Source organism: Saccostrea echinata, unplaced genomic scaffold (genome assembly GCF_033153115.1).
Source record: "Saccostrea echinata isolate AGI-Se365-2 ecotype Australia unplaced genomic scaffold, CSIRO_AGI_Sech_v1 ptg000065l, whole genome shotgun sequence".
Classification (NCBI taxonomy): domain Eukaryota; kingdom Metazoa; phylum Mollusca; class Bivalvia; order Ostreida; family Ostreidae; genus Saccostrea; species Saccostrea echinata.
Window position 1 is genome coordinate 2,856,038 of NW_026889814.1, and position 23,201 is coordinate 2,879,238.

The 23,201-nt window shown below is 33.2% G+C and overlaps 1 protein-coding gene across 1 annotated transcript in view; it reads right to left on the minus strand.

Annotated features, from left to right (window-relative positions):
• LOC133176020 (integrin alpha-9-like) overlaps positions 1-17,949 on the minus strand; it is a 28,991-nt gene extending 11,042 nt beyond the window's left edge. Inside the window, exons 1-12 of the mRNA XM_061311196.1 lie at positions 17,706-17,949; positions 9,126-9,259; positions 8,841-8,938; positions 8,559-8,738; positions 7,573-7,627; positions 6,071-6,181; positions 5,785-5,879; positions 5,495-5,554; positions 5,215-5,382; positions 4,663-4,768; positions 2,014-2,199; positions 1,325-1,531 (exon numbers count right to left, since the gene is read on the minus strand). Coding sequence (XP_061167180.1) covers positions 1,325-1,531; positions 2,014-2,199; positions 4,663-4,768; positions 5,215-5,382; positions 5,495-5,554; positions 5,785-5,879; positions 6,071-6,181; positions 7,573-7,627; positions 8,559-8,738; positions 8,841-8,938; positions 9,126-9,259; positions 17,706-17,902 — 1,597 coding nt within the window. The 5' untranslated portion in view covers positions 17,903-17,949. The remainder of the gene's footprint in view (positions 1-1,324; positions 1,532-2,013; positions 2,200-4,662; positions 4,769-5,214; positions 5,383-5,494; positions 5,555-5,784; positions 5,880-6,070; positions 6,182-7,572; positions 7,628-8,558; positions 8,739-8,840; positions 8,939-9,125; positions 9,260-17,705) is intronic.
• Positions 17,950-23,201: the final 5,252 nt, after the last annotated feature.

The window sequence follows — 23,201 nt, forward strand, 5'->3', positions numbered from 1 at the left end:
AGATGCCAACTTATATTTTGTTTATACTAATCATTGCACCAGGGCCACGTGTATTATCTTATTTGACGAGAGCGGATATGAGGGTAGACAAATCTTCGGAATATCTAAACATAAGTCAGAGACGAGTCTTAAGCATTATTCTTCACATCTCAGTGAAAATAAGATCCATGGCATGTCCAACGCTTTGTCCGAAAAAATTCTTCCCCAGACTGTGGCCGTCACATAGAAAACAACACTCACTGAGCAGACACTTCGGAAGAATCTGTGTTAAGTTTGAGTGACCTTGATTTATTAGAAATACCAATGCTGTCTACAAACCTCGATTCCCCATATGAGAAAAATGCTCAAAAACAAGACTTTAATTCGTGCAACTTCAACCAGTGTACCATTGTCTTTAACAAATACACAAACTAAATTAGTTTCATTATGTGTTCATAATTCTGAGTACTTTTTTCACCTGTTTAAAATAAAGTTTAATGGCAAATAAATTGTGTTTTATTTATTAAATATGTTATGATAAAAAGTGAAAGGCATAACAAAACATTTATTGACTGGTTTCTCGGGCAAAATGCGTTTTGTCGGACCCTCGAAACAAACTGTTGCCGGAGGCCGTTAGGCCTCAGGCAACAGTTTGGTTCTTGGGTCCGACAAAACGCATGTTGCCCTCGAACCCAGTCAATAAATGTATAATGTTCAGATATGCATGTAAACAATGCGAAATCCATAAAAACAATGTCTGGACTATAAGCATGGTATCGCAAGATTTGATTGACAAAAATTGGCATATACACAAAAAAAATTGCCAATCCTTCCACCCTTAAAACGCAGCTATTTGAACACTTTCCAGATACGTGTAGGCAATCACCAGCAGCATATACAATACCATTTAGTCTCTTTGGACATATTCCTGCCCGTATGCATGATTTTTAAACAGTTCGGTGTTTCTAGATGTTCAATGATCTTGCCACTCTTGATTTTCTTTTTATACATTGATAATCTATAATTAGCGATTGCTACTCCACAGTCATTGCTTCTCCAATTCAATTTAAATTTTCACCAAATGATGTTTGATAAATAAAGTAGCGACAGAAAAAATATAGCACATCTTTATGCTCTAAAACAGTTATATTTTTGATTTCAAAAAATTGTCTATTTATGAAAAAATGCAAAAATGTGACTTGTTCCATAAATCATATTTTGTCATAATGATATAGCTGCATATATTTTTTTTAAAATCGGAAAACATCAAATATTTGTATATTTATTGGAAAATATTTATATTTGTTATCTGCAGAGTCTTATTGTGGATAGCGCGCTCACATACCAGTATCCACAATTCCCTCCCCGGTGAAATTGAAACATAGAGACACAGAGAAACAGGGATTGTAATCACGACCATAACTGCAAGATGTACCGCTAGCGTTTAGGGGTATGCGGTCGGGGTTTGTTGTAATTTCACAATTGACATCAATAATGTTCCTGGATCTTAGTATTATAGCTGTGTCTGATCTGTATGCTCCTACAGCAAAATCTGAAATCATAATGTAATACAAAATATTGTATATGTATTAATTTAATTTCATTATGACATAATTAAATGTCAGATATAAAATATCTTTTAGAATTTAATTAAAATAACTAAAGACTAAGTAAAATAAAACTTGAACGAACCTAAATATATGTACGTATACTTACATAGTTAGGTTTACGATATGAATTAATAAATAAATGTACAATAATGTATTTTTTAGCATATGTTACATGTATATACAATAAATTTTACTTTTTTGGCATCAAGCATACGTCCTTCAAATGTTTAAAACACAGGCTTACCCTTCGTTTAAAATATGTCTTTATTACAAGTTAAACATATGCTTAAAGTTTATATATGTCTTCAACATAATTATGTTGTCCGTTATTAGAATGTTTTGAACATACTATGCAATTGTACCTATAGACGTATACAATAATTATACTTCTTTTTTTTTTTTTAATTTTTCCACAAACCTTTACCATTAAACATATTGTCATCTAAATCCTTTGCTGTTCTTGATATGTACCATCCAAATCCTTGAAGAACTGGCTTTATATTGGATCCTAATATTTTCTGTGAATACAAGCCTTCCAATTGAGTGTTTCCTCCATTGAAAATGTAAACAGCCCCCTCTTTATTTTCGAATGGCGCTCCAATAGCTATATCTGAAGAACAATTAAAAGTCAAAACGGTAATCATCAAAACTTAACATCTGAAAGAGCAAGGTTCACTTAGTGTTTTGTTCTGTAAATTTCAAAACGGTTAAGTTTCGTATAAAGCACTGCCTCTGATCCACAAATTGCAATTTTATGACAGGAATGTTTCTGAATATCATAAAATCATATATTTTATGGATGGAAGGATGCGTTTAATTTTTATATTGTGATGAAGATAGGTAAATACAGTCATCTATTTTCTGCAAAATGCAGGAACATTGTAATTTCACAAAGCCTGTCTTCCAAAAGCTGGACTTTCAAATGAAATTGAAAACACTAAATCTCTACTTATATTCATATGATGTTTGAAATGGGAAAAACATAAAAGTTGTAAGTCATTTAAAGAGAAATTTTATACATAAAATGGACCTATCTCATTCTGCAACAAGATTTGTTTGTAGATCACTGAGACCCTCGTATGGCAAATTAAAGCGAAGCTAGGTTAAACTTTCTCAAAAGCAAAAAAATATGTTGGTACCCAAAGTAAGGTTTTGTCTCGAAGAATATACCTGTGAAATATGAAAGCCCTAGCAGCAACCATTGAAAAGATATGGAAAAGGTTATAATTTTTCAAAAGCAGGTCAAACTCCTAGGTCAAGGTCAAGGAGCTAGAATTGTTGGTATCCAAAGGAAGGCCTTGTCACAGGGAATACACATGTGATGTATGAAATCCGTAGCCCCAACTGTTCAAAAGTTATGGCAAAGGTTAAAGTTTTCCAAAAGTAGGCCAAACTTCAAGGTCAAGGCTAAAGGGTCAAAGTTGTTAGTATCTAAAGAAAGGTCTTGTCAAAATGATTACATATGTAAAGTATGAAAGCCCTACTACCAACTGATCAAAAATTATGGCCAGGGTTACAGTTTTTCAAAAGTAGGTCAAACTCCTAGGTCAGGGTCAAAGTTGTTGGTATCCTAATGAAGGTCTTGTCACGAGGATTACACATTTGAAGTATGAAAGCCCTATAGTATCAACTGTTCAAAAGTTATGGCCAAGGTTAAAGTTTGGTAAAATTTTGCAAAATTGGGTCAAATTCCGAGGTCAAGGTCAAAAGATCGCATATGATGGAAAGAAAGGTCTTTCGAAAAGGAAAACACATGTGAAATATGAAAGCCATAGCTCTGACCAATCAAAAGTTATAAGCAAGGTTAAAGTTTTTGCGAACAAACAGACAGCTAGACGGACAGACGGACAGGGCAAAAACTTTATGTCCCCGAATCTTCGATTACAGGGGCATAATAATGCAATGAAGAAGAAAATCGAATCAGCTTCACTGAATTTGAAAGGCTTCTTTATATATTGCTGATTAAGGTAGTTACACCTGTGAAATTAATTTTAACTCATTTGTTCCAAAACATGCCAGAGAAAAGAATAAAATCACTCTAATGTCAATAATCAATTATCTTTGGAAGGAAAAATATAAACTATGACATATATTTATCCTTCTCTGTGAAAAAAAAGAGACATCTTATGTATTGAACATTCTCAAGTCTACATTTACAATGTTATCATGTCATCTTCATACGATATAACCGTCTGTTATTAGATAGAATGTAACCATTGATTGCTTTGTAGTAGAGACCTGATATTTTGACATTTGTATAAGGAATCTCCATGCTTTATGTACAGTAAAGGTCAAGGTCATATTTAGAGAATAAAGGTCAAATATTGTAAGGTTATCTAGTTTTATAAAAAAAAAATTGCATTGAATTTTTTTTTAATCTCCAAAAATCTGAAAGATATGGCTTAATTTTCCTCATTTTGACACATTTTAATCTTTTTTCCATTTCAATCATTCTCTTGATTTTTTGCTTAATTTGAATTATACGTCGATTTTCTTTTAAGGGATCTTTTAAAAGTCTAGCATATTTACATGTAAATTTGCGATTCCTGAGCTACATATGTTCTATTTTTACGCTTCATACTACACATCAACAACAAAATTTCAAACAATTTGAATTTAGGGAGAGTTTTGGCCTATCTATTTTGTCTTTCCTTAAATACTGCACATGTTAACTTCTGGAGAAAAAAAAAGGTTTATAGGAGGAACAGTATTGATATGGTTTAGATCACCATGACACAGCTATCCTAGAATAAATTCCATGAAGGCTTACAACTAAATGTAATAGCAAAGCCTTATCTTTTGATCTTACATCTTACAGTTCTTTTCAATCATTGTTTCTACAACCTACCTCTCGGATATTTTATGGGTCTATACAGTACTCTCTCTAGATCCTTGTGGAAACAGAGACGAAGTACAACATGCCAAAAAATATGAAATTATTACTATACTGTGTCAAATACCAACACTTAGCACACTAGATAAAATATTGTAGAAACGATTGTTTTAATGGATAGAAGGTGTTTAGGATTACCATAAACATATATAAGACACAGAGCTTAACTTGCAGACATACCATTATATCCATCCCTGTTTATGTCACCAACATTAGCAATTGCAGTCCCGAATCTTGAGAATGGAGAAAATGAACCATGTAGTTCTTGTGGCTTGTTATCAATGACCTGAAAGAATTACAGTTTATGACCTTACTCTGAAATACTCTTCACCAAAATATATGAATTAAAAGGGAATACATGTATTTTAATCTTCAGCTTCGAAATCGAGGTCCGAATTTTTTCTTTGGGAAGGGGGGGGGGAGCTTCAGCAAACAAGCAGAAAAAGCCGTTATTATTGATGGACAGATGGGGTTAATTATTTTTAATTTCTATTGTATATTATATTGTCCTTTGGAGGAAGGGGGCATACGATTCTTCTGGCTCGTTTTCTTCGGGTCTGATATTACTAAAATTTAAGAAAAAAATATTCCACCTAGCCTTAACATAACCTTATTAATTTTTATAATAATTGCTAAATTTATTACAGTAACTTCATTTAAGATTAATTTTAGAGCACAAGAGATATACCATAAATATAGGAGAAATTGAACATGTTTTTAGTGTTGCCTTACAAACGCTGTTCCTGTGCCGTAATATATGTAAACGGCTCCAATATCATTGATCACTTGTTCTCCTTGGTCGTGTACAGAAAACCAATTTGGTGCCGCGACCAGGATTTCATCATTATTATCACCATTTACATCAGCAATACAGAGTGTCTGACCAAATCCACCTCCAGCCTTATAAAGATATACTTCTAGCAAGAGTGTGTAGAAAGTGACATTTTTTAAAATTTAAATTTTTATACATAAATTCTTTTCCATTAAATATTAATATGGAATCATGTACAACCTGAATTCCCTCAACCTGTTTGACTTGAATTGGACGTTCGCCAATTTTGAATATGGAGAACTGAAATATGAAGATAGAGACTTACAACAATTGTATTATAAAAATATATTATCTACATCTACGCTATGTACTACGTTTATAAAACAGAGACAATAGGAGCCATTTAGAGGGAAAACGTCCCCAAAATGTAAATAAAAACAAGACACTGTTTGAAATATATCAAATGATTATCAAATGCTTAGATTATAATTAAGTATGTCCTGGAGTAAACTGTGTCTTTGACAGCTTACGGCGCCAATATTTCCGTTTTTGTTGCCGAATCCAGGAGCGCCCACCACGAAATGGGGTGAGTTATCCCCTAAATTTCCAGTTGCAATACTATATCCTGAAAAGTTAATTACTAAAATTAATAAGGCAGACAGTCAGAATTGAGTATCTATAATTTGAATAATTTCATACAAGAAAATCATTTTTTTTCAAATACTTCTTGAGGAACAATAACCTAAATTTCACTCTTTACTGGAGAGATATAAATGTATATGTATAATTATGAATTTTTTGGAGAAAAATACTTACCGAATAATGACCCAGTTAAGTAAGTGTCCTGCAGATCTTCTGATTTTTCCACTTCAAGTTTAAAGGTTTTAACTCTAGACAATGTACCATCAAGTCTACCCACAATGCCTCCTAAAATACATTTATGCCAAATAGAGAGGGCTTATTTTCGGGCTCTTGCTATATGAAACAGTGATTTTGTATTGTATGTGATGAAACTATTTTCATTGATTCTTCTAAATTTATCTATAAGCGTTTTATTCCCTAGAAATCGTGCATGATTGTCATGTTTAAATTTGATTATTTTCTGCCCCCCCCCCCCCCATCTTCTACCATAACAAAACATATTGTTTCTCCTGCTTCTGTCAGATATTCAAATGTATAACGTATTTCCGATAAATGGCCAACTTAGTGCCAGCTAGGGCTTGAACCATGGCTTCTGGGGACATGATTTTTTTTCTAATTTTTATAAAGGGCCTATACTGCCCATTATAATCAGGTTAAAAGTTTCGCTGTTTGATGTCCATAAGTGAAAAAACAAAGAATTTTCAATATGTTACTAAGCGCCGCCATACAGCTCAAATCCTGTACCCAGAGGCCAAGAAGTTAATAAATAACTTTTGTTATGATTATAATCATGATAACAATTTGCCCGCTACAAGTAAAGAGGATTTGCAGCTTGTAATGTATTGTCAATATTTGATCATCTTAGTCCCAGCCTGGGACCTGATTCCATTTGTCAAGAATTCCACAGTTCCGCTAGAGCGCTAAATCTTTATCATAATAAAGTCTCCCTACTAAAAGTTCATGAATAGAGAAGAAGCTTTTTCAAAGATTTTACGTATTTTTAAGACAAGTAAAGCCCCATCCTAAGGCCAAGTTCCTGGCCCCAAATGTCGCACATTTCACGATTTTTAGTAAAATGTGATGAACTCAATATAACCTTGCAATCAGTCTGCATTTTTTTTCAATATATTTTTCAATATATGACCAATGAAAGACCCCCTCTGGCATTGACCTGAAAAAGGGGGCCATGGATTACTCAATTTTGGTACAGGGTTCATGGCTCATTATAAGCGTGATGAGTTTGCCTTCTTGAATTCAGGAGTAAAGGAGACAACTTTTGAAATTGATGGTCTTATCCACAACCCTCAAGACCCTAGGGGCACAAGCACAATTAAACTCAAAAGGTGTGTTCCCTGTGACCTATAAATGCCAAAATATACAAACATTTCCTGCTACTGGCAAATCCATTCTTGAGAATTAAGAAGATAAAATGTTCAAAAGTTTGTGCATGATGCAAAGCTCGGCGCATGACAACGGATAAAAACACCCCAGTAACTCAATGTAGGTCACCAGATTAACTCATGTGACCTACAAAATGTATATACAGAGACATGCAACAGCAATTTTAATATCCCATTTTCTCTGTCTTAGACAAATTACTAGTATATTTAAGATATTTGAAGAAAAGTTCTGATTTTATTTATATTGAAGAACGTACAAATGTAAAGAAGCCTTACCTGTTGCTCTTTCTCCAAGATTGGGAGAACCATATAGGGTTTCAAAAACAGGACTCTTTGAATACAAAGCAGAGTTAAAATCGTTTGGTGACATTTCTCTTTTGTTTCTCCAATACGTTTTAGAAATGAAGAGTCGCAAACCATTCATATGAAAAATACACATTTTAGTTATGTATTTTTTTTTTCTTTCTTTATTAACATAGCTAATGAAACTGCGGCAAAGCAAAGTACATCGAGCCCGGTAATCTTTCTTGAGTAAGGTCCTCACCTTACCGAGCAAACGAGGCCGATTAAAAAATGTATTTAGGGAGACTCAATATATACATGGATCGCATACTGAAGAAAATTAATTCTATCTAATGGTAATTTTAAGCAGTTAGAATGGCCGGCCCTAAATTCTCAAATAGCATAAACAGATATTTATTGTGAATGATACAAATTTTTTTACAATAAAAGTAGTCTTAACATTTCTATTAAACCAATTAGAATAGAGTTATTGAATACATTATAGACATGTATTATCACATTGATCAAGTTATTTCTGCATGTTCATATGTCTATGAATGAAATATGAAGATAACGAACAGTATTCAATCTCGAAAGTCCAATGAAACGATACAAATGTGGAGCAGAGCAAACATGGATCTTAAAATTTAGAGGTTGAATCAGGTGCCGTGGAGGAGTGAGCAACCCTTGCAGACCAGTCACACCCACCGTCATGATCGGAAAAAAACCGAAAAAATCCGTAGACATTTTCCCTGAAGACATATGGAAATTACAGGTACACTATGTTGATGGTATGTCCAGAACTGCTTTAATTTTGTGTCTATATTTGGTTTTATCTTGTGTTAGCCGCGAATGCATATGAATAACGACATTTAAAAATATTAAAGCCTAAGATGGAGGTAGAAGAAAAACTTCAAATAAAAGTTCATGAATAAAAATCTGAAAATATTTGAGTAACATGTATAAGATTTGTTACTTACCTGGATATCGGCAAGAGAGAATCCTGTAAGCGGCGCTCCGTAGTCACCTGAATATAATCTTCGCCTGATCTCGGATAATTCCGGATAATTCATAAGATCGGATCTATTTTTTAATAGGAAACAATTTCCGCTGATTTGGTGTATGAAGTAATGTATTTTTTTCCATTTTGGTGCGCAAATCTATAATTTTTAGAGTGGAATTGGTTTAAAAGTGAACATATGTACATTATTATCTATTTATTCAATTAAACCAAACACTTTTTTGAGAATCTCTCTAATTACCTTGATTGCTTTAGTCGTGTCCTCTGGTACAAGAATACTGGCCCCTAAAAGTTGTTGTTTTTCCTCAAATACGTCCTGTGACTCGTTTGCGTGAAGTTCTATAACAAGGGATTTGAGAGATAGAGAGAACATTTGTATACAAGAAACAGATTGCTGAATTTTACAATCATATTCAATGTTTATGCAAATTATATTCTGAGAACAAAGAAATACTGTATGAAGAAAGAAAGTACATGTAGTTCAAGAACTCACGCAATTCTTAATTGCTGTGAACATACTACACACCTGGAGTCCTTAATTTAGACAAAACTGTACAAGTGGTCTTAGAATAGAAATCAACCTGGCATGCATAAACATTTCCAGGATAGGGAATTTCCGGTCTGTCGGTGAAATTGTCTTTTGTAGCACCAACAAGGACCCTGGAATAAATAGCACTATTTGTTTCATATAGCTAGGAAAACTCTCTCTGTGTGTGTGTGTGTGTGTGTGTGTGGTTTGGGGGGGGGGGGGATAAATTGTTAACCTGCCATCCGATTGAGAGTGGTACGATAGGCGTTTAATCGCCTTTGCATACGAATCAGTTTCGAATGATGTAATAAACCTAGGGCGTTTTTACAGTGACAGTCCCAACCAATCACATTCTACCCCTCCAACTTTTCAAAGAAATATATAATTTATCATTGGAAAATATTATCCTCAAGTGCATTTTCCTTCCTTAGTCTTTGTCTAAAATCATCAGTGATTTTACAACGTATATTGAAAAAATCCTGCAAATTAATGCGCGTAAATTATTATCGACCTTTTTTGCACTAAAATTTTCATATTTAGGGTATTAAAAATCTAAACAGGCAATAAAATATTTTCTTGAATCAACCTTTTTATGACTTAAATGCTAATCGGTTGAAAGTATCGTGTAGTTTAAAATAACGAAAGAAAAAGTTGGGGTCAGTGATGTACATTTTGAAGTATTGGTTAAAATATGCTATTTTCAGGAGAAAAAATAGGTTGTATCTTATCTCATTCAATATATCTTCATTTTCTGTGAAAGTTTGTTGAATGAATGTGTAAAATTTGTTCTAAAAATATTAATCAAAACCTATAAATAATATTCCTATCATTTAATAAAGAAAAAATATGTAGGGCTAAAGTTCAAAGACATGTGTAGACTTGAAGACATTTCATCTATATATCCTTCCACTACAAGAAAAAATACCCAATAAATCTTGTTTTTTTTTTTTTTTTTTTTTTTTTTTTGAGTCGTCTTCTGATTTAATATTGTAAAATTTGCATTGTTTAATTCTAATAATTCAAGGAGTTTAGGATTTAAAATAACTCAGAACCTTTTGAAAATCTCTGGAGGGGGGAAACAGACTTTAATATAACATACCAGTACCAATAAGTTATGAGACAAACATTGATTTGTACTAAATATTTTTGAAGTTGGAGGTTCTGACCAAACTTTACTTAAAAGTTTATGAGTGATATACCTTAATTAAAGCCCCAGGTAATTAAGACCCCCATCAGATATTTTCTTCTGCATTAACACATGTCTTTGGCAATATATTTGCTAACAGCTGGTTAATCCCAACAAAGACGCAATTTTTAGCACAAAATTGAATGTTTTGATTTTTGTAAAATTAGTGTGATAACAAGTTAAGAGCCATTCTCTGTAACGACTTGAACTTTTATATAGGAGCTGTGGCACGCATAGTCTCAGAATTTCTCCAAACTCTCTATGATAAAAGTCTTTGATACTGTAAACTCAAATCAGGCAGAAAATGGTTGCTACGTGTCATGGTTACCATGGCAACATGTCCTAAAGTTTGAAAAATGGCATTTTTCAACATGTTCAGAGTCCCACAGTTAACGTTTGCAGCAACGCAAACAACTGGCAATGATTGTTTCTGAAAGTTGAAGGCCTGATGTCTTAAATGCATGATAAACATGTTTGGTAAATCAACCATTACATTCGTTACTATGGAAACAAAGTATTCAAATGTAATAATTTTGCCCATTTAATTTTATAAAATCATACACTTAAGAATAAAACAAATTATAGGTTGAAATGCAAGCAAATAATAGACAAAAGATCCTTGTAACATATACCAAGGAAGAAATATGATATTTCTTATAGGATGGCAATGGTTGCCATGGTTTTAATACCAAGAAGGGATTTTAAATTTACTCTCTTAGTGTTTAAATCTTATCCTGTCTCTTTAAAAAGCATATTTTTATATAACTAATGATCAATTTTTAAAGACGTTCATGTGACTCTAATTTTCACATTTCAAAAAATTCAAATTCAATTCTTTAAATAGTGCGTTGCTATGGAAATAAGCCGAAAAAAATATGCATAAAAATCGGAAAAATATTCTGTTTCCTTGGATACGTACTCTTGTATGTAGATTCCCAAAACTCTTATGATTGATAATTATGAACAACTAAGCTGACTTTCAATTTTGACTGCCACCCAATCTCTAACTGGATGCAAAAAATGTGGCACATAGGGTTTAATATTGATATAAAATTAACAAAATCGAACATTTTTCCTTCTTGGTTACCATAGCAACAGTGTTGTATTTTTTAACAAACGTTATCAATATATGATATTCAACTTTAGTTCTTTCAGATAAGTACTATTCAAGGTGAGTCAAATAATATGTTTCTTGAATAAAAAGTAAGTAAATTCCTAAGGCAGCAAAAAAATATCACTTTAAACAACTGGTACATTGTTTCCATGGTTACACTGCAAAGTAACAATTAATCCCAATTTTTCTTAGGTTGTCGGTGTTGCAAGGTCCTAAGGATGTATATGTGCCAATCATGAATTTTATTGTTTTTCCTGAAAATAGTAGCATTAACCCAATCTTAGCAACATATTTTGCATGGTTACACTGTGTTACCATGGCAACCATGAAAGTTATTTTTAGAATAATATTGCCAATACCTAATTACTTAAGGTCAAATATTTTTATTGCTTTTTCTTAGATTGTTGATTGAGTTTGATCATTAAACACCTATCATTAGTGAATATTGAGCGTTTTCCTGCATTTTTCAGCATCTAAAATGTATTCCAAATGTACCCATGGTTACCACTTACTTAGAGATAAATTCTAGATAGTTTCTTTATAGCATAAGTGGCAACAAGGTGTCAGGTATTTGTGAGAATGGTTTGTTTGTTTTTCTTAGTCTCTATTAAGGCTTAATAAAGATTCAAAGTAGCTGAAAATCTCAATTTTTCCAACTTTTCTGGCTGTTACCATGGCAACCAAGACACATAGCAACGAAATTTTATTTGATATATGTTTCTGGTGTCAAGTTGTAATAATGGGCAAAGTTTCGTCAAAATCGGTGACCATGCGTGGCAAAGAAGTTTAAGTGGTTACAGAGAATCGCTATTAATTTAACATTAAACTGGGCATGTAGGATTCAGTGAAATAAACATACACCTAGTATTCGATTAATTGCCGAGATCATGCTGTTTCGAATCAGGAACACATCTCTCTGATTTTGTTGAACAATTATAAAAATGAACAGGAAATCGTTTCGTTTCTTTATCCAACATTTCTGCTACTTTTCCTTGTACTGACAATTTCTACGTAAAATTTAATGGAATGTCTCAATAATACCAAAAGTATATGCGTGTATGTTTAAATAAGTTGCTTAACCACCCTTGGAACGACGTAAATGGTCTTAAATACACAGAGCTTTTAAGAAATTCTTTAATAATACTTGTATGGAAGCAAAATGACGCAAATGTGCAGATGATTTAGCAAGTAATAGTACACATGTTTTACTATTGGTAGGAAGATAAAGGGAAAGGTAGACGTGCTTTTCGATCAAAGATTGGCGATCAATTTATACTTTTTATCAATGAAGGGCGCAACCTCAACGCTTAATGATTCAAATTTGTTTGTATATTTAGCGGTTGATCATGAAACGTGGTGAAGTTTCGAACAGTAATCATAATTAAAGTCCACTTAAACAGTACATTTTATGAGCAAAGAAAAGATGGATCTCTAAAAACAGAGGTGGAATCATGTGCCATGGAGGAGGGAGCTTCCCCTATCGACCGGTCACACCCGCTGTGTTTTCTTTGTCATGATCGGGTAAACGTAAAAATCCGTGAAGTGTTTAGTGTGAAAATCATGCCTTAACAATTTTTATGAGACTTCAGTCAACATTTGACTTAAAGATACATTGTATTTGCAAACAAGGCCATTGTATCGACCATTGAATTTGCAAAATATTGATTTAAACCATGTTGTTGATATCTTGCATATTAACTTATTTGTCAGTAGCCTCTCTTGTTTTAGACATTGTTCAAACGTAGAATATGAACCTGCGTATCGAATCAACTGGGAGACATAAACCCCATATGCAGGTGATAATGTTAAATTGCTTAAAAAATAAGCGACAATAACGAAAGAAAACTTAAAGTTTTCACGTTTATCTTAAAGTTAAGTTGTACTTTGCCATCAATGTCTTTTCCTAGTGAAACATCCAAATACGAAATATATTTGTCTATTTGGTGTCTAACATTTCAAGTTAAATGGGATATATTAAATTAATATAGAATTGAAATGAATATTGTTTATTTTTAAGACGTCGATCTATCAAAATATCGAATAGATGACCAAAACAAAGGACTTCATCTTTTCGTATAGAAGTTTTTGATTAAGAATACAAAAGCAGATCTGCTTAAAATGGGGCACAAATAATACCCGTGGAAATTCCAACAGAATGTTGGAAGACCTGGTCTTCAAAGATGCTTAGACATTGTCAATGATAAACTCATGCATCTTTTAAATGCCTCTTTATATCTTTTGGTATTAACTTCGTAATACTTATGTGTAGAATCTGTGTATAAAGTTACTTAACAAAATAAGATAACCAATGACAAGGTGCTTAAAACCTGTTCCATTTTAATATAGGAAGCAGCTATGTATGATGGCATGCGTCTTTAATTTTTCGTGAGGAATGTTTGTATTAAGTCTTAAAAGTCGTACTGTATTAATGATATTAATTTTGGTAAAATATAATGTGATCTCAAATTTTCTTAAAGTCTCTAAAAAGATTTTAACTATTCACATCTGATAAACAGCGCTCCTTGATCACAGCTGTTAGCTTTTTTTCACGAGAACTAAAGAAAGAGGCTTGTAAAACCATTTACTATAGAATCTGTTATGTGTCTTTGTGAGAGTTTTTATACATGAAGTTTTGGAATCCAGTAGAGATATCATAATTCGATTTCAATTTAATTGTTGGGAATTTAAGAGTATTTAAAAAGGAAATATGGTTTTGAAAATTTTTAGCCTTAGAAAGGGAACTCTAAGTTGGATTACCCTTAGCAAAATTGAAATGTTCTTCTAAAAGGTAATTGTTATAATGATCCTTACAAACAAAGACTATGTTGTTATCTGTTTTGTTAGCTGGGACAAGTACATGTACATATTAATCGTGTAATCCATCTAATTCCTTTTTCTATTCTGCGCAGGTAGGTTGAGGATGCCCATGAAATATACGCCTTAATATATTCAGAGAAAATGAATACAATTTTAAATATTTTTTTTAACAGCATTAGTTTTGACGAATGTGAATTATGGTGTTTGCACTTGTATATATGGGGTCTCTGCTGAGTTCGGCCAAAGCGAAATCGCTTACGTCAGCTGTTTGTCACGTGACAGGTTTAAAATTAGAACATGTATGTACTACTACAAAGATCGCTATCAAATTTATTCTGTTTTGTTTGAGACAAATTCCTTAACATGAAAAGTGCTGGGAGCAACTCCCTTCTGCTCGGGAATTGTGTAAAATTTAGCCGTCTTTCTATAAACTCCCGACACAAATGTAATACGCACTGGAATAATATTACATTACGGATTATATAAACAAGAACAGAGAAACTGCATGTCAAACTAAGAAATGACGTCATCTCAGTAAGTACAGCGAGGTCAAGCTGGCTTTCATTCTACATTCGCTCTGTGATATTATGGCAAGATAAGTAGCACATCCATATATCTTTATAATATTTTTGAGAAGCGAAAGTATTTGAGTGTGTTTTAAGAAGAACATAGAGTATTTATTCATTGAGATTCATTTATATTGTTTTAACGTTACGTCACAATAGCTTTCCCGAATCTCTGCATAGGCTGATGTAAATATGGGAGTCCTTAACCTAGCTGCGTGGAGACAGAAGGATAGATGATTTTCATATTTCCCTTCATAGTTGACCCATCGCCTGGTGTAATCTTCGACAGAATTCATAATACTTAAATTTTGCTGCCAATTGAATGATTGGAGTTCCCTAGAGTCTGACGTAATGCGAAAAGAAGTACCTTTTCGAGATGTATAATATTACATACATGTGAGACAATGAATCTGTTGAAGATTATAAAAATGACAACAAAACAGGTATACAATTATTCTTATTCTTCAATAAGATTTATATATTTATATTTTATAAACGATAGAGAGAGTGTGTCACTTGCTTACACTTATACTTGTTGATAATATCAAAATCAATCATTACACTAGTATTTATTTGAATAATGGGTTTGTTTTAATAGTTGTTTATTATATGTTACATAACGAAAACTATTGAAATAATTATTTCAATAGTGGTGGTTATTTCAGTAGTGTTTGTAATGTTGTAATGTTGTGTTATTTTTGAAATGCATTTTCTACCACTATTAAAATATTTATTTCATGAGTGAATAATTATTTTATAAATGGCTGCAACCTGGTTTTGGTTTTGAAATGCGTTCTCAACCTTAGTCGTTATTTCAAAGGCATTTGCAACACAGATTGCTTTTTATTATCAATTTAAGAAATATAACTGATTTCTTCTTCATGTCATAATAGGGTGTACATGTGGTACTTGTTGGCACAGGTAAGAGGAAAAATTAAAACACAAAACTTCAAATGATAATGCAAAACTGACATGACATCTTTTTCTCAGAATGTCTTCACATGAATTTGAGCATGCGCATGCCAGTGGAAAAGACTACCTAGTTAGTAAACGTATTTGCTAGCGCTCGAGAGCGCTATAAAGAATGATATCCGGGGCAAAATTTTGGGCACGACCAGCTTAGTGAGGCCAGGCCAGATTTTATAATATGCCCTTCTGTAATGCAATCGAATCACAGACATATTTTTATCTAACCAACGCATGTACTAGAATTAGTGCAAACATCTGTGGAGTTTTATATTGATTTCGGTCTGCAAGGGTGAATTCTCTGCATATTTTTTTTTTTAACGAGAAGCATTTGATAGCATGCTACAGTGTATGATGAATAATAAACAAAGTCAACAAAACGGTTTCAACACCATTACTAAAGTTTGCTATAAAACTGGCTTAAAAAATACCTTATTATTTCGTCGGTGAAATGTTTTTTAATCTGATAATGAATTTCGGACATGTCGATTGATGAAATACAACTGTTTGTCTAAAAACTTTTTATTCTGACAAATTGTTTATCTTTCAAATATTTTTGCTTTCCATATAAGCTTGTTCTGAATTTAAACAAAACACTAACGCCAGACATTAATAACATCTTTAACCTTCTTGCATAATAATTTCTATGAAAATAAACCTTGTAATGTTCAGGCAAATGCTACATTCGAACATCGAATCTAATAAAACATCAAAACACGGTTGGGGAAATCAAAAGTTTAAAGTCTTATTTTTATTTTAACTCACAAAACGTTGAACGCCGAGGAAGTGCTCCCCCCCCCCCCCCTTTCAAAGAAATTTGCATTTACGAAAGCCGGATAGGCTCATTTTTCAATATAAAAAAAATAATTTAACTCATCATAACGAGATAATAATCTCGTAATAACGAGATAATAACTCGTTATAACGAGATAATTTTCTCGTTTTAACGAGTAAAATATTTTTTTATCTTGTCAAAAATGAGCCTATTCGTCTTTCATACTTTTTCATGTTTTAAATCAGGGAAAAATGTTGTGAGAATTATTCAATATTGGTGAGTTATGACATCAAGAAAATGGCACAAAATTCAAAATGTCAACGACTATGAAAGAAAACACATGTACTGTGTTTCACGCTGATATTGTGATTGAAAAATATCAAAGGCAGGTGTGCTTAAACTTGATCTTTTGATATAATGTGAAAAATGATCATATCAATGCAATATGTGAATATTGTACTTGAACAACTTTGCTCTAGGAAAAAATTGAAAACGTTGTTAATTTTTCTTCATTTTGTAAAAAAGCAAATCCCAATGGTTTATGGTGTCACAGAGACAAAGAAGTGTCGATTATTTTTTTCAATTCATTTTATAAATAGTTTCTTAATTCAGATTTTTTTTAAAATACAATTTATGCAATTATGCAAATTTACAGGAGAATTTCAAAACTTTCCTAATATGGGGACAGGAACATCCCGTATACCGTATATAGTTCTTTGCCGTATAAGACTTATTCGAATACATTACAAATTAGAGTACATTGTAAATGAAAAAGGTGAAGATAACGAACAGAGATCGATCTAAAAAAAAATCTACAAACAATACAAATCTGTGAAAAGGGCATAAAACACGAATCCCCGGAACTTCCAGAGGTGGATTCAGTTGCCTAGGAGGAGTAAGCATGCCCTGTTGACCGGTCACACCCGGCGTAAACAATTGATTAACAGAAAGAGATTTAAAATTTCCTTAGTAAGAGGTACTTGTTTACATAAAACCCAGATCTAATAAGACTTAGCTTTATATTCTGTTGATAAATGAAATATTTCATTTCCTTTAATCTAAACTTTTCTTAAGGGATAAAATTGGGCACATCAAATTAATTACACGTATATTGCAAAAAAAGAAGAATCCATATTCTGGAAGTTTTTCTTACCATTTTTTTGATTCCACGACAATTTCAGCTGTCACGCCAAAATAAGATCCAGGTTTTCCATGAAAAATCAAAGGGTGTTCTGTATCTATATTATAACATGTCACACGTTTAAGCAAGGAAATAACTACCGTGAACCACACACAAGCACTTCTCACTGAATATCTGTTATGAAAATGAGATGATATAATCCCATTCATTTTGCAATTTCTGACTTTTTTCACATTTCATATACCCGTAAGTGGATAACCGTTTTAAGATAACGTCTCGAAAAAAATCGGTTAAATGTGAGAAGGATAAAGGAGGATAAATTTGTATAGGATACATCCGTGCAGCTATAAAGCTGTTCGTATACGTGATATATGTTCTGCCGTTTTAATGGACGGTTCTGTAGTGGGAAACATCAATGATTGTTGACTTGCGTACAGTGCAAATCTCATAATCAGTTAGGAAGACTATGACTGTTATAAAGAGTTTTAATGGTGAAAAGACTGAAGATATTATTTACACAGCAGAATTTCATTTTAAAATTTCGCTCCTGCCCGTGGTAGTAAAGCTAGTATTTAATAGACCCGCCATTTTTCAGAACCTGCATTGAAGTTTTTACAAAGCAAATCGATAAATTATATAAATAAACAAGAGGCCCAAGGGCCTTAATAGTCACCTGAGTATTATACAACCCTGATATCAATAATCAATGATATGACAGTTTAATAATTACTTGTATATATTAAAACAAAATACAATGATAGATGAAGATATGCTGCTCAAAAACAACAGAAATAGAAAAATCAGCTGGGGATGGACTAAATAGATAATATGATAATCAGTAAACACTACTCAAAAGTAGATGTATTTACTTGCCTATAATATGTATATACTATCAACATCACCAAATTTAGTGCCTGAGCATGATAAACAATTATATAAACACTGTGAAATTATTATGCCACGGGGGCTCTCTTGCTCTTTGAAATACAAATAAGATGTTTTTTTTTTAATTTCTATTCATCTATTATTTACAAATCTACCTGGCCATTAAAAACTAAATGATACTTTTTACATTATACCTTTAAAAAACATTACAATCTAAATACACTAGTACTGTAGGTACATTTTGTATTAAACATAAGACATTCTCGTATGATTCTTCTATTTGGTTGACCAATCATTAACATTATTTACAGTTTTTAAATAACATAGGTGAGTAAAAAAAGGATTAACTACTCTCCAAATAAAATACAATTTTTCATAATGATTAATATAGATATGCTTAGCACTACAACCCCTAACTCAGTGATCAAGGATTTCACAAATCTGGCAAATCAACCTTGCTCAATAATCTGCTAATTACTAGGAGCAGAGAAGGATTTTCAAAGAAAATAATGAATAATCATTATATGATCAATAGAGCCCAGTCCTAACATCAGAACTCCTGGCCAAGGGGCCATGATTTTCAAAATTTTGAAGAGGAACCCATGCACACCAAATCATGCACTCTTAATTTGCCTGCTAAATCCCTAGAAGAAGAGCAGAAGATTTTAAAGGAATTATATATTTTCACTATATGATCAATAGAGCCCCGCCGTAACACAATACCCCTGTCTTCGGGGCCATATATTCCAGAATTTTGGAAGAAGAACCCTTACTCATCATGATAATGCCCTTTTATTAGTTTATTTGCTAAAATAACCCATAGCATACATGTAGAAGAAGCTTTTCAAAGAATTAATGCATTTTCGCTATATAATCAATAGAGTCTCGTCTTAACACCAGAGCCCTGATCGATGGGCCATGAATTTCACAATTCTGGAAGAGGAATCCTTGTTTATCATAAAAAAAATCACAGTTAATCTGCTTAATCCTTAGGAGCAGAAAATATTTTGAAGATATTAATGCATTTTCACTCCAGAATCAATAGAGCCCCGCCATAAAACCAGAACCCCTGACCCTGTAGCAATGAATTTCAGTTTTGGAAGAAGCACTGTTACTCATTATTACAATGGACTTAGTTTATCTGTTTTATACCGAGGAGCAGAGGAGAAGAATCTAACATAATTGATGCATTTTCTCTATAAAGTCAATAAAGCCACGCCTAACACCAGAGCCCCTGAAACAGGGGCCATGAATTTCATTATTTTGGTAGAAGAACTCTTGCTCATCATGATAATGCACTTAGTTCATATGCTAAACCTAGGAGGAGAGAAGAAAAATTTCAAAGAATTAATGAATTTTCATTATATAATATATAGAACCCCTCCCTAACAAAACCCCAGGTCCAGGGGCCATGAATTTCACAATTTAAGAAGAAGCACTCTTACTAATTATATCCATAAACTAAGTTTTCTTCAAAATCTACAGGGGTAGAAAAAAGTTTTTTAAAGAATTTGTGCATTTTCACTATACGATCAATAGAACCCACCCTAAATCCAAAACCACTGATCCTGGGGCCAAGAATTTTAGTAGAGGGCTCAATGCTTATTACAATCATTCCAAAAGTCATGCTGTTTGATGTCCAGAAGTAAAGAAGAAGATTTATGTTTTAGCCCCACCAGGCCCCATTGGGGTAAGGATCATGAAATTAATATATTTTGTTCCCCTTTTCTTATGAATGCTATGTGCCAAAATTGGTTGAAATTGGTTGAGGGGTTCCAGAGAAGAAGCTGAAAATGTCTAAATGTTAACAGACGACTGCCGACGAACGACGCACGACGTGACTGACTCAGGTGACCTACAAAAGCTGTAGTTGACAAGGGCTGACGAATCCAGCGGCCTTTCAGGTAAGGGATACATGTACATATCGTAATTTTGATTTAATCTCTAATTAATCTAATCCAACTGTATTCTTGGAATTAAGAAAAAAAGAACAGCTTTATCTGATTTAGCTTAATTTGAGAGACGTAAAATAATACACAATCAATCAATCGGGTATTTGAAAACTTTAGAAGCTTTGCTACATTCGAAAATTCCGAAAGTCGGATAGGCTCATTTTTTAAAAAAAAATTTAAAAAACTATAAAAACAAATGTTTAAAATCGTGAGTTAAAAATTCAAAACGATTAGGTTGGCTGATATTTTTATGACCGTAACAGGTATTAACTAGAGGGGGGTTTAATTTATGATAAGCAGTGTAGTTGAGCTTTAATCTGAGCATTGTACTTTGATACGCATGTAAACTGTATACATTATACAACTAATGAATTAAGTATAAATCTCTTGTCGATTAGGTTATGAAATACACTGTATATTGTTAGTTGTTTTGGACCTTTAATTATTGTCAATCACATAAACATCAGGCATATAGTATCAGGGAGGGGTCATTTTACCCATTAAAAACCAAATATATACAATGAAGATCACTTTAATCATCACATACATCATTTTACAACACATATCCTTTATTTTGTATAGACGCTCGGACATTGAACCACATTAAAAGGAAAAGTTCCATAATTAATCAAGGCGCTTTACTATATGTACATGTAACAAGATATTTTCGATAATATATTTGCATGTCTTTTTTATTAGTTAGTCCATTAGTCATTATTCAATAGTCCACTACGTTTATTCTTTTTTGTGTCCTAGCATGTCCCCTTCTTTTCTTAGGCCGTTCGACCACTTTCTCAGATATTCCCTCCTCCTCCTGCTATGTCTTCCTCCTAGGACGTGTATCCACTTCCTCAGACGTTCCCTCCTCCTCCTCATATTATGTCCTCTTTTCCTCCTCCTAAGAGGCTTTTCTACTCCATGAACGTTTTGTATACTTTCTTGTATGTTCTTTTTCATCCCTCTCCCAACTGACCTTAAATTATACATACAGTTATCCGAATTGTCTCCACATATTACATGTACCATAAAAGTTAAAGACCTGTGATTGGTTAGATTTTTGTTGAAAATTTGACTTCATTGTGAAGACTTGTATGGGGCTATTTTTAGAGAGTATAAAGGGAAATAAAAAAAATACATTTCTCGGACCTTAAATACTAATCATATTGATTTCCTTTTATACTAATGTTTTATGAAATGATTAAACTTCATTCTTCAAAGAAAACAGGGCTGAATGCAACAAAAATGACAATTCCATTTACAACCGTAAAAAGTTGCCGAAGTGAGGCAAAGATGGAGATGTTTGAGAGCACCACAAGGTAATCCAAGACCCAACAAAGCCAGACAAAGAAGGAAACAGCCGAAAAAGACTTCACCATTGTAAGTTCAGGGCAGTGCATGAGAGTGTAAAGGCCCTTGACGTTATGTGAAATATAAAAGATAGAGGCAAAGTCAACAATAAGCATGCAACTCAGGGGTATTCCTATGGTGTACAGACTCATGTTAATGGAGGAAATCTCACAACGTGAAAGGGAATATCCAAGAAAAGAATCATTTTCATAATCATTTATGATAAATGCGTTAAATGTGACGAAAAGGAAACAGAGCGTAGAATTTATGGCAGCATGAGAAGCGAACCGTGATAGTCTCATCTTGATCCGAACACCAGACATCATTAACATATGGATTGCACGAGCTAGATCAACACAAACAACGCTAGACCAACCCGCGACAAGAAGGACAAGGAAATGTATCGCCATTCCAAATACAGCACAGACAATCTCGCCTAGAAAAACTAGTCTAGTCAAAATGAGGAAAAAATTCAAGGCAAAGTAGGAGAATGACTGACCCATTTGACAGAGAATGAGAGGTGTCCATTCTTCTATCAAGAAAACGGTGGATATCGAATGCAGTAAACAAGCTAATAGAGAGATTAAGAGACAAATGATGAAAACTGTTTCACTTCTTGTGCCTTCTTTAACACCAATATAAGTATTTCTAATCGCTTGTAAGTACTGATGTACGCACACCCCAATGAACTGCATATTGTCCGACACTCTGACGTATGAATGGGTAACACAGGCGTCATACTCTTTGAAACAAAACAAGAGTTTATTATGGAGTATATACATCCTTGAAGTCTCCACGAGAACTCTGGGGCATGCCTGCCATTTTGCCAATGAAAATGTGAGAGTGCGAGAATTGGAACATCGCAAACAGCGTTCATTTGGGAATTGTATCATAGAGAACGGGTTCAGAAATCGAGGAGAATTGATATAAGCGGTCATGTTTGGATGGAAGGCTGTGTACATACTGTAATTCAAGCCTGTGGCGTTGGTTTGTACTCGATGCAAGTTGTATAAATGTTCCATCATAAAATGAATTCGATGCGGATGAGACACCTTATACCATATTGATATTGGCTGACATTTTGTCCATTGCGTCCTTTTAATTGGAAAACGTTGGTCAGTTTCACAAATGCCGCAAACATATTCATGGCTCTTAATTGAAGTTTCTTTCGTAAAGTTGATGTAGTGTTCGGGGTTTGTGCAGGTAAAGGTGTTAAGTACGTATGTTGCTTCGTTAGCCTCATTTATCTCAGCCTCACACTTTGGTCCAACTTGTCTGAATCCATGTTCGCATACAGTCTTTAGGCACGATTTCTAAAGTGATG